We start from the raw sequence: 18085 nt of genomic DNA, 5'->3' as shown, positions 1-18085 counted from the left end.
AATTCCCAGAATGCTCTTCTCAGTCATGTGTCAGCCTCACCTGAGTTTTGATTCCTTTCAGCTGTTTTCTTTTGCATATCGTCGCTGTCCAATAAAAAAAAAAACAAGTATCTCCAAAACAGCAACTTTACAGGATAGAGAGAAAAAAACTTTCAATGGAAGTCAATGTAAAAAGAGTTTATTTCAGGTAATTTTGAAGCATTTCTATTGGTCCGTCCATCAAGAAATGTTGGCACAGTGTAAGGGACAACTCGTCTGTTCAAATTATGTCGTAAACTAAAAACTGACAAAAATGGAAGATACTTGTTTTTTTCATTATTATTTGGGTGGTGGGTCATTTTTTTCTCAGAACTGCAGTGGTTAGCACTGATTAACATGGCTGGTACAGTGAGTGGATCAGTTTTTAAACACATCACTGTCACTGTGTCACACCTTTCAATTCCTCTACAGACTTTTCCATCTTCACAAACTCCAACTCCCAGAATGCACTTCTCAGTTATGTGTCTTAGCCAGCCAATCAGCACCATATTGGCAGTTCAGCATCACCTGAGTTTTGATTGCTTTTAGCTGTTTTCTTTTGCATATCGTCGCTGTCAAATGACAAAGAGGTATCTCCAAACCAGCAACTTTACAGGAGACAGAAAAAAACCTTCTAAACTTTCAATGGAAGTCAATGTAAAAACAGTTTTTTCAGGTCCTTTTTAAGCATTTCAATTGGTCTGTCCATCAAGAAATTTTAAGTTTCGATTTCTTTCAGTTTTTTTCCATGTATACAGCTCTGGAAAAAATGAAGAGACCACTTTAGTTTCTGAATCAGTTTCACTGAATCTTCTATTTATAGGTTTATGTTTGAGTAAAATGAACATTGTTGTTTTAGTCTATAAACTACAGACAACATTTCTCCCAAATTCCAAATGAAATATTGTAATTTATTTGCAGAAAATGAGAAATGGCTGAAATAACAAAACGATGCAGAGCTTTCAGACCTCAAATAATGCAAAGAAAACAAGTTCATATTCATAAAGAGTTTCAGGAGTTCAGAAACCAATTTTGGTGGAATAACCCTGGTGGTTTTTAATTACAGTTTTCATGCATCTTGGCATCATGTTCTCCTCCAGCAGTCTTACACACTGCTTTTGAAAATACTTTATGCCACTCGTGGTTCAAAAATTCAAGCAGTTTGGTTGGTTTGATGGCTTGTGATCATCCATCCTATTGGCCTCATTTATGCCCTGTCAAAAAATGTTTTTTGTCTTGAATTTCTATGTCCTCTGTTGCCAATGTACATGTTTATTTGTAAGTTGCTTTGGATAAAAGCCTTGAACCTTAAATAAAATAACTACTATTTAGCGACAGGCCTGCTGCTGTAGCCCATCTTCTAATGCACACATATATGTTAAAGTGTTCCTTTCTCGCTGCAGAGCTGCTCTAGGGTATTTTTGGATGGTGGCCCTAAAGCTCTAAAGGTCTAAAGCTAGCAGTGACACTGACGGATGTGAAACCCTGTGCTGTGAATAGACCATCACCGGAATAATAAAAACGACTGATGATAAATGGGGTAGACAATGAAATGACAGATGGGTTACAATCTGTAATTGTACACCTACTGTATAGTAGGCCTGGAAGGTATGGGTTTCTATTTAAGTGGACAGGAGCTTGTAATTGCCTCAGTTTGTCCAAGGCCAAAGAGATCAGACCGCTGTTGTTGAAGTATAGTTGCATTTGAACCAGTTTTGGTTTAGGAAATTTCACATTTAAATTATATTATCATTACTTTTCAGACAGCTTGTTTTTCATATGTTTTAATTGTACCCAATTTCCCATTGATGTAGCTTAGCTTGTTAGCCACCCCACTCAACAGGACTTCTCCTATCACTGCCTTCACAGATACATGAAGTGAAGTCAGACTCCGCCTCTTTTTGAACTGCCACCAATCAATGCATCATCACTGCATCACTAGGTAGACAATGCACTTAGAGGAAAGCACTGTATCCCCATCTCTGATTCATCAGTCAAGAGATGCCTGTGCTGATAAACATTACATTGAGAATGATGGGAGGGATTGGAGAGAGCCACCATCTACCCACATCAGAAAGAGCATGGTCAGTTGTGCTCTCTCTGACTCCGGCTGCTGAGGGGCGAAGCCAAACAAATTGGTATCTAGATTAAAAAGACTGCTACTATAATTTGTTCTTTAGTTTTTAAGTAAACTTAGTTTTGCACTGGCAGTTTTCTGATTTTATTTATAATTAATACAGTATCGATAAAAAGTTTTGATACACTGATTTTCACCCAATTTTATTTTTTTTCCTACATTGTAAATGAATAATCATAGCCATCCAGACTAAGAAGGAACACATAAGCAATCCTGTAGTAACATAAAAGTGTTAAACAAACCTAAATACTGAAACTTCTGGTTTCTGAAGCTGGTAACTCTGATAAACTTCCTGTGCAACAGAGGAACTCTTGCTCTTCTTTTCCTCTGGTGTGGTCCTGATGAGAGCCAGTTTCATCAGTATAACATTTTTGATGGTCTTTGCGATGACTGGTTACTTTGAAAGTTCTTGAAATGTTTCGGATCGACTGACCTTCATTTCTTAAAGTAATTATTTTAAGTCTTTACCTTAGTTGAGTAGTTCTTGTCATAACATGGATTCGAACATTATTCACATATTCACTATTCACTGTATACCTGTAAATGTACCTCTCCACAACTTTACAACTGATGTTCTCAAACACATTAAGAGACAAGAAGTATAGAGCTCTGGGAAAATATGAGACCACTTAAAAATGATGAGTTTCTTTGATTTTACCAAATTGAAAACCTCTGGAATATAATCAAGAGGAAGATGAATGATCCCAAGCCATCAAACCAAACTGAACTGCTTGAATTTTTGCACCAGGAGAAAAGGCATAAAGTTATCCAAAAGCAGTGTGTAAGACTGGTGGAGGAGAACATGATGCCAAGATGCATTAACTGTGATTAAAACTAGGGTTATTCCACCAAATACTGATTTCTGAACTCTTAAAACTTTATGAATATGAACTTGTTTTCTTTGCATTATTTGATAGCTCTGTGTCTTTTTTATTATTTCAGCCATTTCTCATTTTCTGCAAATAAATGCTCTTAATGACAATATTTTTATTTGGAATTTGGGAGAAATGTTGTCTGTAGTTTATAGAATAAAACAACAATGTTCATTTTACTCAAACATAAACCTGTTAATAACAAAATTAGAGAAACTGGATTCAGAAACTGGAGTGGTCTCTTATTTTTTTCCAGAGCTGTATGTGTACTATATATCTAATACATAGCAATGAGATTTGTCCATATAATTGTTCTTATATGATTCTGATGTTCATAAGCACCAACTAAAGACTCCCTTTAAAGTCTACTATTGTGGTTTAGAGACTGTAGCCCATCTTCTACTCATTAAAGCCATATTCTATCCCATCTGTCCCATCAGTTTCTGACCACAGACTTTCTGGCTGGACTGATGATACTGATTAAAGCTTGGTTAAATGTAGTAGATGTGGTAAATACGTATATAAAAGTACAAAGCTTCGGTACAAAAGGTTTTAGTTTCGCTGTAAAGGAATGACTAACACTGTGGAATGAACAGGATTGTTTGTCTAATGATAAATGCATCAATGCGCAGTGCTTTTCAGAGATGGGAATTCTGCTCATGAAACACTTGAAGAGTGAAACAGCGTGATGAAAAAGCGTTAGAAAAAGGCCCTGGCGGTTCTGCTTAGCTCATGCCTCTGACTGTTTTAACACACAGCGCACCACTGGGCCCGGGTCCAACACAAACCCTTCCCCTACCTTATCTACACTCCCTCCGGGCAACCTCCACAGCCCAGGCCAATGTAAATAAGCGAGCCTGCTCCAGCAGGGCCCTTAAGCCTCTGAAGTCTGCCTCAGCCTTTTACCACACTGTCCACAACTATGCGCCTCAGCCCGGGCAAAAGGACAGCCGGCGAGATGGAGAGTGTTGTAACTGTGGCTCAGTGCTCTCAGAGTTCAGCTGCGTGTTGCACCATTAACGTTTCAGTTAACCAGCGTCGTTATGGCTAGTTCAAGTCTAAATTCAGGGTCTGTAGCAGTGGGACACGAGTATGTACTGTGAATGTGTGCATGGTGGTGCTCGAGACATTCTTTTGAAATTTTATAAAAGTGACCCGAAATGAGCTTCAGGTAAAACCATTAATATGTGGTCAGATACTATCGACCATATGGATTTTGAGCATGTCAGTGTGTCTTTGGTGTTGTGAGAGCACAAAAAATGCGCCTTGCTCAGCTTCTCTTAATTAATTATGGTTGTGTTTTGGGCACAACATAAAATAAACCAATCAATGTGCTAGTAGTCATTCCCTTTAAGAGCCAGATGTGCTCTGACTTTGGCACGTTCATATCTTAACAGTTGAAAGTTTAGTGCATAGACCCAAAATGAGCTTCAGGTAAAACCATTAATATGTGGTCAGATACTATCGACCATATGGATTTAGGGCATGTCGGTGTGTCTTTGGTGTGTCTTTGGCGCAAAAGATATACGCCTTGCTCAGCTTCTCTTAATTAATTATGGTTGTGTTTTGGGCGCAACATAAAATAAACCAATCAATGTGCTAGTAGTCATTCCCTTTAAAAGCCGGATGTGCTCTGACTTTGGCACGTTTGTATCCTAACAGTTGAAAATTCAGTGCATACGTTCAGTCTTCCTCTACATATGCATGTGCACGGGGTCAAAAAGTACATTTTGTGGGTTTTTTTTTTTTAGAGTAGATGACCCATTAAACTGTGTATACTGAAAAAAGACAAAATGCATTATTTATTTATATATTTACTACAGTCACAAGAATAAAAGCTACTACTATTTTATGTTACGGCCAAAAAAAAAACATGATTAAAAAAGAGAATTAGTATAATATTAGCATATTTTGCACGTTTCGCGTTGAGCAAGATGTACATTTGGTGCCCTTAAATCCAGCTGCTCAATCCGCAATTGCCTGGTGAGCTATAGGTCACTAAAATAGGGCCCTAAGCCTGTCACAGAAACTTTCTGATATGGTCGATTTCCAAGTAGCATTACAGCGTGCTTGGAGGAAAGCGCAGCAACTCGGTTCTGATACATCAGCTCACAGATGCAACCTTGTGCTGATACACATCACCCTTTGGAGTGATGAGGGGAAAGAAAGAGCACAATATACCCACCCAGAGAGCGCAAGGCCAGTTGTGCTCTCTCAGGGCTCCAGCAGCTGATGGCAAGCTGCATGTCTGGAATTCGAACCAGTGACCTCCCAATCATAGTGGCAGCTTTTTAGACTGTTGGCAACTTTACTATAGTAAATGTAGGTTCCTCGCTGGCTCTCTTAACCTGGTACACCAGTGGTAAACTGCACAGTTAAATGGGTCATCTACACTGAAAACCACAAAATGTACTTTTTGTCCTTAGGCACATGCATATGTAGAGGAAGACTGAACCTATGCACTGAGCTTTAAGCTTCACTTTCTTCCTGAGCTTGCTGAACCTTTAAAATTACATTGCAGTTTACGTGATTAGTTTTGATCTTAATAGAATGCTGTTACAGGGTTGTAGGAACACATTCTGAGTGCATATTGTGGCCTCATTGAGGCACATTTCATGCTGTGTTTCTACATAAACCTGACCTAGTCTAATACTGGTCAACTCTTATGGCCCTATCGTACACCCTGCAGATGCTCGTTGCTATCTTTCACCCCGTCAATACTCTGTTTTCACACATTGCACCTACACTTTTAAAATAGCATCAACGATTAGGAATAAATCTACACTGATGGGTGTGGTGGTCTGGAAGTGAGGATGAATCATTGCTGTAAGGATTTAATTGCTTTGAATGACAAGAGCATCAGTGAGTTCCTGTTGTTGAATAATGAACCCATCCCCAACTCATTCCATGTATCATTCCAGAAAACACAGTTGACAGTCATGTTTATCTGCTCCAGATTGTTCTATTCTATTGGTAGTTGTTCTCTACAGGGACTAGACCTATCTATGGACACACTCTCAGTCTTGCTGATGCCTATTACATTTTTTTTATAGTCAACTGGTCAACTGGTGTTTATTGTCTATTGTGTTCAACTGCACTACCTCCATTCTCCATTACACACACACACTGAAAACTGTACTTTTATACTATTTATTGTATTTGTATATGTATTGTTATATCTTATCCTTCTTTTGTAACTTTTGTGTACTATACATACCTGCTGCTGGATGTGTAGAATTTCCACTCGGGATCAATGAAGTATCTGTCTGTCTGTCTGTCTGTCTGTCTGTCTGTCTGTCTGTCTGTCTGTCTATCTATCTATCTATCTATCTATCTATCTATCTATCTATCTATCTATCTATCTATCCAGTACTAGAGCTTTTTGCACCAACCCAACTTAGAATACATAGGGACAGTCCAAACCCTTTGTGACCATGACATAATTAATAGGACAGTAATAACATGTAGGGCCCTATCTTACTTATAGCTATCTTACACCCCACCAACAGTCTATTTTCACACCTTCAACCTGCGCTGTTTAAATAGCAACAGTGCTTGTGAGTATATCTACACTGATGGGCGTGGTGGTCTTTAAATGAGGTGTGTTTAAGTTATTTTTTGTGTTATCTGGTACTATCTTGGCAATGGAAAACACAGGTGCACCACAAGCTATTAAAACTTTCACATCAACAATAAACTGGTCAGTTTCTTCTGCTGCGCCCCTGAAGTAGCAATCTTCCAAAGTCAGAGTACACCTGGCTCTTAAAGGAAATGGCAAGTGACACACTGATTGGTTTAATGTAGGATTTAGTGCCCTCTCTGGTGAGAATGGGTAATTGCACCAAGCGTGCGAAAGAATCATTTTAAACTGGGCGGGTGTGATGCAGTCTCTCTTCTTTCAAAGCGGATAAATCCCATTTCAGTTTAGGTTCAGTCAGAGAAAGAGAGAGCTCAAGCTCAGTCAGAAACTTCGTTTCTTTGTTTTTACTATGAGTGAATGAGCTACTGAGCTCTGAGTTTCCCCTTCTGAAGTCCCCAATGCTCCACCAACTGCTCGCATTCAGTAAAACTGAGCCGGATCCTCTTTTAGAGGCTGTACGTGTGGTGTGAGTACATAAAGACGTGTGACGTGGCCAGAAGAAGAACTCCTGCGAAAAGCGACCTGACACCCCAGTTTTTAGAATTAATATATTAGGCTTAGCAGGGATGGACTGGCAACATTACACACAATACTGCCTCTGCTTTCAGTTTACAGTTAGAAGTTCGCCTAAAAATCACTAAAATAGAGCCTGTAGTCATTTTGCCCATGCCCAATTGTAGTACACCTCCTACCATGTACAGTAATGTAACTATTGGGTCTCTTTGTATTGCTACACAAGAGACAATTTGCCCTGAAAGTGGCTAGTGCTCTATGAAAGTCCGTAATTTCAGGCACACCTTTAGTCTTAAGACGGTTACAGTTTCTGCAGAAGAATCACATTTATTTGTGAGCATCCGTGCAAATCTGTGACAGCGCTTTGTGGTGCAGAACTGTGAGTGTCATCATTGTGTGTGTGTGTGCGCTGCACGCCTGAATGCGAGGCTGACACGCGCCTCGGTTTCCTCTGGGGCAGGTGCAGTTAAACCGCACTGCTTTTCCTGTGTTATCAAATGAGCGCACCAGCCAGCCAACCAGACAGCCAGCTCCCAGACAAAAAAACACCAACGACATCTCTAAACGTCTGAAAACAACTCATTAAACAGGCTCTCTGAATAAGATCCCAGTTTTATTCCTGAAGCTTCCTCACAATACATCTTTTATATTAACATCTGTCTTTAGGAACCCCTCTGAAATCACACCCAGATCAGCGTCTTGCTTTGATTAAAGTCTCTTTCAGAATTTGCCACCTTTGATGTTCTCCCAGTTCTGGCACATCCATACTCTATAGTCATTTTCACACATTTCACACAGTTATCCAGAACTTTTCCACACAGTTATCTGTTATCTGACTCAATAAACATGGGCATCCGTCAGTACATTTCTGTATTGAAGCATTTAGCATTAAGAATTTAATGCATTCTAGCTCTGTTTTTTATCTTCTTAGGGTTTCCCGAGTTTTCAAATAGAAAATCTGACTTGTGAGCATGCTCCAGTTGCAATTCCTTATTTGAAACTCAGAACTTCTAATTCTAAAATCCAAAATCAATGGGAATCCAGCATAAATACACAATAAACCAAAACTGTGATGCAACAGTTTTGGGGGTTTTAGAACTGACTGGTTTTATAGCCCTGTTTTAAATCTTCCTGGTTTTCTTAAGTTTCCTAGAAGGAAATGAGAACTTCCAATTCTAACATCCAAGATCGAATGGAAGGCAGCATAAATACAATAAGTCAAAACTGTGATGTAATAGTTTTGGGGGTTTTGGAACTAGCCTGTTTTACAGCCAGCTCTGTTTTGGATGGACTTTGTCAAATTTGTAAGTAGGAAATCTGAGTTGTGGGTATATTCCAAATGCAATTCCTTATTTGGAACTCAAAACTTTTGATTTCCAAATCTGACATCTAAAATCAATGGAATCCATCATACATACACAGTAAAGCAAAACTGTGATGTAACAGTTTTGGGTTTTTTAGAACTGGCTGTTTTTTTAGCTCTGTTTTAAATCTTCTTGGGTTTCTTGAGACCTTCATGGCCTATATATTTTTCAACAACACAATGCAAAACCACATGCTGCATACAAATGCATCTGTCTGTGAAAAAAAAGGAAAGAAAAAATACACTGTACTGTTACACAGACCTGATTGCAGGGATAATGGAAGATAATAACAGCTAAAACACTTGTTTGCTTGGTATCCTCAATGCCAAAAAGTCTTTTAAGTGTTGTGAGAAGGAATTTTAACATGACAAAGTTGTAAATGGTTTACCGTCCCAACTTTTTTTGAAATGTGTTGCAGGGCTGAAATGCAGGAATGGATGTATTTCAATAAATTAAAAGAAGTTGATCAGAGTTTACATGCACTAAGGAAAACCATTGCCCATTACCATTTAAAATAGACTGTTGGTGGGGTGCAAGAGAGCAATGAGCCTCTACTGGCCGATTTATGATCATATTGTAGAGCGATATGTAAAAAAAAGCTGCAGAATGAAGATTGGATCACTTCTCATTCTGTGAGTTTATTGGCTGGTTTCAAAGACAAATCTGATCATCGCCTGAGAGTTCTCACATTACCTGATTAAAAAAGTTTACGCGAAAGCATTAAACAATTTACTGAAAAATTCCAGCTGTATGTAATACATGTGGAAGGGCATCTTCAGATAATGTCCTGACCCGATTCTCTAGAATCTTTTTTCCAGAATTCATATGTGAAAATGGTGTAAGTAATCGAGAAGTAATGAAGTTTTTAAGGATTATGTTTTATGTTTCTTACAGGGTGTACAGGTGAAGACGGACTACATCCCTCTCCTGCAGTCTCTGGCTTCATTCGGATGGAGGCTGACCTGTGTATTGCCCACACCAATCGTCAAAACCAACAGGTAGTGATGAAACCCTAGACAGTGTCATTGTATTTGTACTAGGTATCAGAATGGCTAAAAAAGTGACATAAACACAGATTATGTGGTGATTTAGGCAGAAATTTACCTTTTAAAAAGCCATTTAAATGCCTGCTTAAAGGGCCGATTACTGTTGTTTTGCTGTTTTCCTCGGTTTTTGAGTTGAGCTCGGCGCTGATTCAGCTCTTGATCGGTCTTGACGCGAGACAGCGAGCGGGAGGGGGTGGGGCTGGTGACATCCATTGTTTGGGCCCAACATAGTTTAATTTCGTGATATATATCGTCAAAAAAACGAACATTTGCAATGAATTTTTTTTCCAATATTGTGCAGATGTATCAGATTATAAGGCACACTGTCGACTTTGGGGGAAAATGAATGGATTTTAAGTGCACCTCATAGTCTGAAACATACAGTAATCGTGACAGTTCATATTAGGAGATGAGATCTTGCAAATACTCAGAAGTGAAAAACCAAAAGTACCAAAACTCGAACAAAAAGAAAATGACAGTCGATGCTTGTCAAGATATGGTGAACACGCCAACTACCGTCCAGTATACTCACCTCTGAATGGCAAAAGAGCTAGCGCTTAGCGTAGTTAGTGGCTAATGCTAATACTGCTCCAGCCTTGGTGCTGGAGAAACTTTACTGAAACTCCTGTATAGTGCTGCACTTCAGTGGAGTGTTTTTACTGCTCCTTAATACCTGACTGGTAGAATTCATACATAAGGCAAACTGGATTATAAGGAGCACTGTTGATTTTTTGAAAAAAAAAAAAAGAATTAGTCTAAAACATACAGTAATCGTGACAGTTCATAATAGGGGATGAGGTCTCACAAATACTCAGGAGTAAAAATGCAAACATAACATAACCATCGGCCACCATACTAACAAACTACCAAAACTACTCGAACAAAAAGAAAAATAGAGTCTATGCTGGTCAAGATATGAGCTGGCCAGAGCTGTTTATCATCATGGAAGCATGGAGATACAGTACATCCTCCACACTGCTGCTAGCAGGTATCACAGCTGTGGGATGTTGTACCTGACAGCATGGGTTCCTGGTATGCAAATGCTGATAACAGCAACTGTCCGTTCTCAGTGGAGATAGTGGTGCTTTCCCAGAGGCAGTGCAGGAACCTCACCGAGCCGGAATGTAGAAACAAGCCTTCAGCCTACATCCTCTACAGCCTTCCTCCTCTCGGTTTCCCACCATGACTTCTCCACACCTGCAGCAGGCGCAGTGCTAGCATTGCTCATTGACTTTTCATGAAAAGAAACTGCCTCCACGCTCGAGAAGCTCTCCAGACGTTTCTCAGAATACTGTCAGTTTCACAAGAGAGGCACAGAAGAGGGCTGAGAAGTGAAATAGACACATGCACACATGCAAATGAGGCTCAGGATCACCGATTGAATTGTTCTTTCAGTCGCAGTTTTCGCTCAGTGCTGAAAAGATGAGCATGCATTTTGTCAGGATGATTGCATGTGGTGTTGTTTTCTTTGAGGAGGATCAAGACTGAGAATAGACCGCTGAAGTTGTGAGGCGTTCTGTAGTTGGCGTAATGCCCATATTATTAACCTCGATTTTCAATGGCAGAAGGAAACTGTGTTTTCTGGGGTTCTGTGAAAATGTTTCTCAAATATAATATTGCTACACGCAAACTAATGCTACTAAACATCAATTAGACTTAATTTTTTATCCAGAGCTGTGTACAAGGGTTGGACAATGAAACTGAAGCACTGTTTAGTCATTTTAGTGTGGGAGGTTTCATCATGGCTAAATTGGATCAGCCTGGTGTCCAATCTTCATTAATTGCACATTGCACCAGTAAGAGCGTGTGAGAGCGTGAAGGTTTAATTAGCAGGGTAAGAGCACAGTTCTGCTCAAAATATTGCAATGCACACAACATTATGGGTGACATACCAGAGTTCAAAAGAGGACAAATTGTTGGTGCACTAAGACTTGCTGGAGCATCTGTGACCAAGACAGCAAGTCTTTGTGATGCATCAAGAGGCACGATATCCAGGGTAATGTCAGCATACCACCAAGAAGGACCAACCACATCCAACAGGATTAACTGTGGACGCTGTAAGAGGAAGCTGTCTGAAAGGGATGTTCGGGTGCTAACCCGGATTGTATCCAAAAAACATGAAACCAGGGCTGATCAAATCACGGCAGAATTCAATGTGCACCTCAACTCTCCTGTTTCCACCAGAACTGTCCATCAGGACAATAAATTATTGTGCTCTAAAACCAGGTGTTTTAGTTTCATTGTCCAACCCCTGTATATGTAAGGCTTGGATGTGTAGCTGCTCAGCCATGGAAACTGTTCTTGAGATAATCTGAAGCTACATAAAGTTTGGAAGTCTTTAGCAAATGATTTTGCAGAATAACTCTTGCTGTTGTGTTGTTCATAATTACTTTAAATTCCACTTTTTTACTTTAAATATCACTGACAGTTGGCTGTGGAATATTTATTAGAGCTACCCTTTCTTTCACTATAGTTTGTAGAAGCAGTCTGCATGTCTAGCTGCTTGGTTTTATTATATATTTGTGGCCATGGAAGTGATTAGAAGCTGAGTTCATTGATTTGGATGGGACCACTAAAACTTACTGACGAGACCACTTCAGTTTCTGAATCAGTTTCTCTGATTTGTTGTTTGAGTAAAATTAATGTTCTTGTTTTATTCTATAAAGTACAGACAACATTTCTACCAAATTCCAATTTTTTTTTTTATTGTCACGTCACAGAGTACAGGTGTACATGTGACTGAAAAACTTGGGTGCAGATTCCCACCAATGTGCAGAGAATAATATTTACAATAAAATAAAATATAATATAAAATAGGACATACAGATAGCTTTACAGTATAAACAATATACACAATACACTCAATAACAATACACATATAACTTACACTATAGACAAATATTGCACAAAACAAATATTGCACAGATGTAGATATGCAGATATCTAGAGTGTGTGTGTGGAAGTGAGGAAATAGTCCAGTAGGTGACAGAATAACTATGAGTAAGTGCAGGTAAGGAATGAGTTAAGTGGGAAGTGCAGGGGGCAGAATGTTGTATAATATGGGAAAGTCTGATAGATGCAGTGTAAAATAAAGTGCAGAGTTTGTATGGGTACACTGTTCTACTGGCTGTTTCACAGCCTGGCTGCCTGGGGGAAGAAGCTGTCTCATAACTGGCTGGTTCTGGTCTTCAAGCTTCTGAGCCTCCTTCTACTCAGCAGCTGTGAGAACAGAAAGTGGTTTGGATGGTCATTAAAATAGTCATTTAGAGTAATTTGCAGAAAATCAGAAATGGCTGAAATAACAAAAATGACGCAGAGCTTTCAGATCTCAAATAATGCAAAGAAAACAAGTTCATATTCATAAAGTTTTAATAGTTCAGAAATCAATATTTGGTGGAATAACCCTGGTTTTTAATCACAGTTTTCATGCATCTTGGCATGTTCTCCTCCACCAGTTTTACACACTGCTTTTGGATAACTTTAATCCACTCCTGGTGCAAAAAGTCAAGCAGTTCAGCTTGGTTTGATGGCTTGTGATCGTCCATCTATCCATTGATGGCTTGTGATCGTTACACCAGCAGTTGGAGTTGTGTGTTGTTCTACAGCAAAGACATTAAACCCTCTGATCTCCAGATAATGTTGGTGGTGGCTGGCTGACAGACAGACCACCTAGATGGCCTAGATGGCCACCTATAGAAATTCTACTGCAAAGAACTGTCACTACTGTCTGTATGTGTGGGAGCTGAAAGAAAAGAGGTTTAAATACATCGGAAAAAAATGTCCAGTCTACAGAAAATCCAGTGTAAAGATTCTATTCACAAGGTTTGACCTGTCCAAACAGTGTTAAAGAAAAGGCATGTCTGGACCTAATCGATTGCTGATGCTCCTCAGCTGCACTGTGTCCAGCTACCGGTCAAGGAGGTCGCCTGCTGCTCATCACCGACCTTAACCGTCGGTCATAAAGCACATAGAAGGAATTAGTTTTCCCAGTTGGTTTTGTTCAAAACACAAACATATGCTGGATAACGACTTGGTGTGATTGGTTCTTGAAGTGAAGTTTTCACTATAGGCAGATTTAAAGACCCATACCTTACTACAGTGCTCAATACCAATATTAGAGAACTCTTTACGGCCAATTTTATTATATATACTTTAATTTATTGGTTGAGCAAAGAGAGATACATTTTTTCAGCTTAATCTGGGCCCCATGTTTTATCATACATTTGAAATAATGTGAATCTGGCATTCTTCCTTTAACATTCCTTAAGGAATGGACCAGTAGAAATGTTCCAAAATGACTAAGAATAAAATCTTTTTACATTGACTTCCATTTAAAAGGGTTTGATCTTACCTTTTTCATTTTTGAATACTGTATATCTGTAAACAAAAGAATTAGGACATACAGCTCTGGAAAAAAATAAGAGACCACTTAAAAATAATGCTTTTCTTTGATTTTACCAAAATGAAAACCTCTGTTTCGATACATCAGCTCACAGACGCCTTGTGCTGATCGACATCACCCTAGGAGTGATGAGAAGAAAGAGTGTCATCTACCCACTCCCCTACCCAGTTGATGGCAAGCTGCATGACCAGGATTCGAGCCGGAAATCTCCTGATCATAGTGGCAATGTCTTAGTTGGACCACTTGAAGCCCCTCAGTTGCCATTTGAACGAGACAGACAAACAGCGTGACTGTAGTCATGGTATAAGATAGCAATGAGCTTTAGCAATGAGATGTTCTTTGCACAAGGTGTAAGATAGCGCCCCAAAGTAGCTGAATGAATGCAGTTTTCTTGAGGTACCATAATTTTTTACTGTAAAAGACAAAAAGAGCATTGTAACAATGGCAATCAGAGTAATAAAAACATTGTATTCCAAGTCATTTTTGGAATTGTTCGCCAAATTCCAGTTTTCAAAAAGGAGCTTTCAGTCACCCCTTTGACTTCGTTTCCCTCGTGTCACAGCCCGGATCAAAACAGATGAGTAGTGAAAGGCTCGGGGGTTTGTATTAGGCTCGGCTCAGGCGTTGATTCTGGATTTATTCACGCTCAAAGCAAATCTGTCACTTTGCATTTCTTTCCAGTGTAACTCTGCGTGGAGCAAATTGAACTGGAATGAGCACTGTATGAGTTCATTCAGCACCAGTGAGGTTTACAATGCTCGCAGGTGCCGGGAGTCTGGGTGGATTTTTACAGCAGCTTATTCTACTGATTCTACTGGAAGCAGTGGAGTCGCAGGTACGTCGCTCGTAGCGCGTTCGGATAGAGTAACAGGATTGATTGATTTTTGGCTCGGGTTTCATACTGCTGGAGAATAGACTCGGAGTCTGCGAGTCAAAAGGCTGGGGGCTGTAGTAAATGTCTCGTTCAGTCAGGTGTAATGCGTGCTTCAGCATTAGAAGGAAGGCGACCGTGTGGCCTGTTTGTTCAGTGTAATGGAACGTCAATGGAGCGAATTGATGATCCCAGTAATGCTGCCCGGACGCTCACGGCGACGCTAGGTGGCTAGGTGTAGACGTTAGCCGCGTAGCCTCCATCTGTCACCTCGGCAACTGATCCCCGAGCACCCTACCTCAGCTCCCCCCTCAAGCTGAACATCATCAGGCCTTCCCACCCGTCTTAGGTCTCCTCTGATTAATTACAGGCCTGTTTTTAAACTTTCACGAAATGCCACAACACCACGCCAACCTACGCAGCTAATTAATCAAAGTCGTCCCAGATTCAAGAGAGCCTTCATAGCTTTCGTAGTTGAGAGGAAACTGCTTGCTCATTATTAAAAAGCGCTGCTTCTGTAATTAGGGAGGGCCTCAATTGCCTTAATTGACTGTTTCAAATCGTCTTTAGATTGCAAGGAGCTCAGATTGCGTCTTGCAGTGACGAGCATCAATAGTTCAGATGTTTCAAAGAAAGGATGCTTCAAAAGTGCAGAACTAAACTGCTTGAATTTTTGCACCAGGAGTAAAAGCATAAAGTTGTCCAAAAGCAGTGTGTAAGACTGGTGGAGGAGAACATGATGCCAAGATGCATGAAAACTGTGATTAAAAACCAGGGTTATTCCACCAAATATTGATTTCTGAACTCTTAAAACTTTATAAATATGAACTCGTCATTTTTCATTTTCTGCAAATAAATGCTCTAAATTACAACATTTGTTTTTAGAATTTGGGAGAAATGTTGTCTGTAGTTTATAGACCAAAACAACAACGTTCATTTTACTCAAACATAAACCTATAAATAGCAAAATCAGAGAAACTGATTCAGAAACTGAAGTGGTCTCTTAATTTTTTGGCTATTCAGATGAATAGCCACAAAAACAGTCTAAGCAGTTAATTGCCTTAATTGACCATTTCAAATGTCTTTAAATTGCAAGGAGCTCAAATTGTTGTAACAAGCATCAATATTTTAGATATTTTAAAGAAAGGATGCTTCAAAAGTGCAGAACACTTACATCAATACAGGTGCAATTCTTACTTTAGATGTCGTACAAATAAAGGTGGAACTCTTTATTTGGCTGGGAAGGGTAGTTTGCGATTAATCAAACCGAATTAAATCAAATTGATTTTTATAGCGCTTTTTTTTTTACAACTGATTGTCACAAAACTGTTTGATAGATTTTTTTTTTTAGCAGGACAAATAATCAGACAAAATACAGAATATCACTTGTGGTTAGCCACTAATGCCAGTGCTGCTGCACCCAGCCTTAGTGGTTGTGTGGAAAGTTAAGCTCACTGTAAATAAACGGAAGAGTTATTTATATTTATATTATATTTACCAGATATTTATAATCTGGTGCACTTTATAGTGCAAAAAATAGATCTTAGCATGCATTAACAGTGCCAGTTGGACTATGCATGACTTTTTAGTAGCCAGGAAAGCTAGTGTGAAGTTACGTCTCTTTAGTGGGGAGGTGCGCTAGGTTAGGTGGTGTAGTGCGTAGAATCTACATGGAACTGGTGGCACTGAGGATGCGTTAACGCTGCCAGTTGAACTGCCAGTTGGACTTTGTACAGACTCAGTCACCGGGGAGGCCGGTGTGGTTCAGTGTATAAAGCTGGTAAAATGGTAGGTCTTTGAAGTGAGCTTAAAGAGGAGCATGATTGGGATGCCAGACCTCACTGTTGAGCCTTCTGGAGGTGTCCTGGGCTTAATTCAAGAAAATCCTGATGAAGCCAAGTGCCTACCTGGCAATCCCTGCAAAGATCTGCCAGTGTAGATAGTGAGTAGAATATGGGATGAAGGGATGAAGAGTCTAGGGACTTGCAAATTGTTTCCTTGAGTCTGGTACAAATCTTAAGATTAAGATCATGTGATGTGAGTGAACTAGAGAGAGGCAGGACAAGGTAGCACAAAATAGAGTGAGGTAGAGCTAGGTACAGTGAGAGAGTGAGGTACAGAGAGAGGTAAGATGAGACAGAACAAGATAGAATGAGGTAGAGTGAGGTATGGCGAGGTAGATGTCCACAGTTAATGTAAACACCAAACTACTTCTTATTCTGGGAAATTTTTAAGAAAGTTTAATTAATTTATACATCGATTTTAGGATTTCCAACAGTGTTATCACACATTATCATCATACTTTTTTGTCCATATTGTCATACACCCCTAACTATAACCATGAAGAGTGTAAAATAGGATATTATTTGCATTTTATTGGACAGGATGAAGAGAACAGTACATAAAATACATTTTGGAACATAACAGTAATTACATAGCTTTTTAAACTGTGTTATTTCAGAAGGAATATTTGTTTTTCCACAATTTTGGCCCTTTAATGGGATGAAGCGTATCTGTTTATTTCTGAAAGTCTTGTTTTTTCCCCTCTTTGATTAGTTTTTTTTTAGCAGGAAGCTCTGCGTTTAAATATCTGTCTCCATCAAGAAGGCAGTGGCTCAGGTGACGTAACTAAGCTGGAGGTAGAGTGAGGTAGAGTATAGTAAAGTGAGTTAGAGAAAGACTGGGCAAGGGGAGGTCCAGAGAGAGGCAGAATGGGGTTGAATAAGTTAAGGCGAGGTAGATATCCACAGTTAACAGAAACACCAAACTACTTCTTATTCTGGGAAAATTAAACTAGAGAGCAGTGAGCAAAACCTTTGAGATTTTTTAATTCATCTATACATCGATATCAAGATATCCAGCAATGTTATCAAACATTACCATCATCATTTTTTGTCCATATCGTCATACACCCATAAACGTAACCATGAAGAGTTTAAAACGGGATATTTGTGCATCTTTTTGGAACATAACAGCAACTGCATAGCCTTTTAAACTCTGTTATTGTTTAAGGAATTTTGTTTTTCCATGATTTTGGCCCTTTAATGAATTGAATCTGTTTATTTCCAAAAGTCCTGTTTTTCCCCTCTTTGATTAGTTTTTTTTATTTTAGCAGGAAGCTCTAAGTTTAAATATCCGGCTTCGCCAGGAAAGAGTGAACAGGCAGAAGCTCAGGTGACGTAACTAAGCTGAAGGTAGAGTGAGGTAGAGAAAGGCAGGACA

At 39.4% G+C, this 18085-nt stretch overlaps 1 protein-coding gene and 1 long non-coding RNA gene across 3 annotated transcripts in view; both read left to right on the top strand.

The window, feature by feature from the left end:
• LOC125784414 (uncharacterized) overlaps positions 1-18085 on the top strand; it is a 182683-nt gene that overhangs the window by 142001 nt on the left and 22597 nt on the right. The window lies entirely within an intron of this gene.
• The window catches only part of LOC107196951 (raftlin), a 181854-nt gene that overhangs the window by 156366 nt on the left and 7403 nt on the right, over positions 1-18085 (top strand). For both annotated transcript variants that reach the window (XM_022679877.2, XM_022679876.2), the window contains exon 8: positions 9439-9542. In XM_022679877.2, coding sequence (XP_022535598.2) covers positions 9439-9542 — 104 coding nt within the window. The remainder of the gene's footprint in view (positions 1-9438; positions 9543-18085) is intronic.

Source organism: Astyanax mexicanus, chromosome 1, assembly GCF_023375975.1.
Source record: "Astyanax mexicanus isolate ESR-SI-001 chromosome 1, AstMex3_surface, whole genome shotgun sequence".
Classification (NCBI taxonomy): Eukaryota; Metazoa; Chordata; class Actinopteri; order Characiformes; family Acestrorhamphidae; genus Astyanax; species Astyanax mexicanus.
This window is presented reverse-complemented; position numbering and strand designations above follow the sequence as displayed.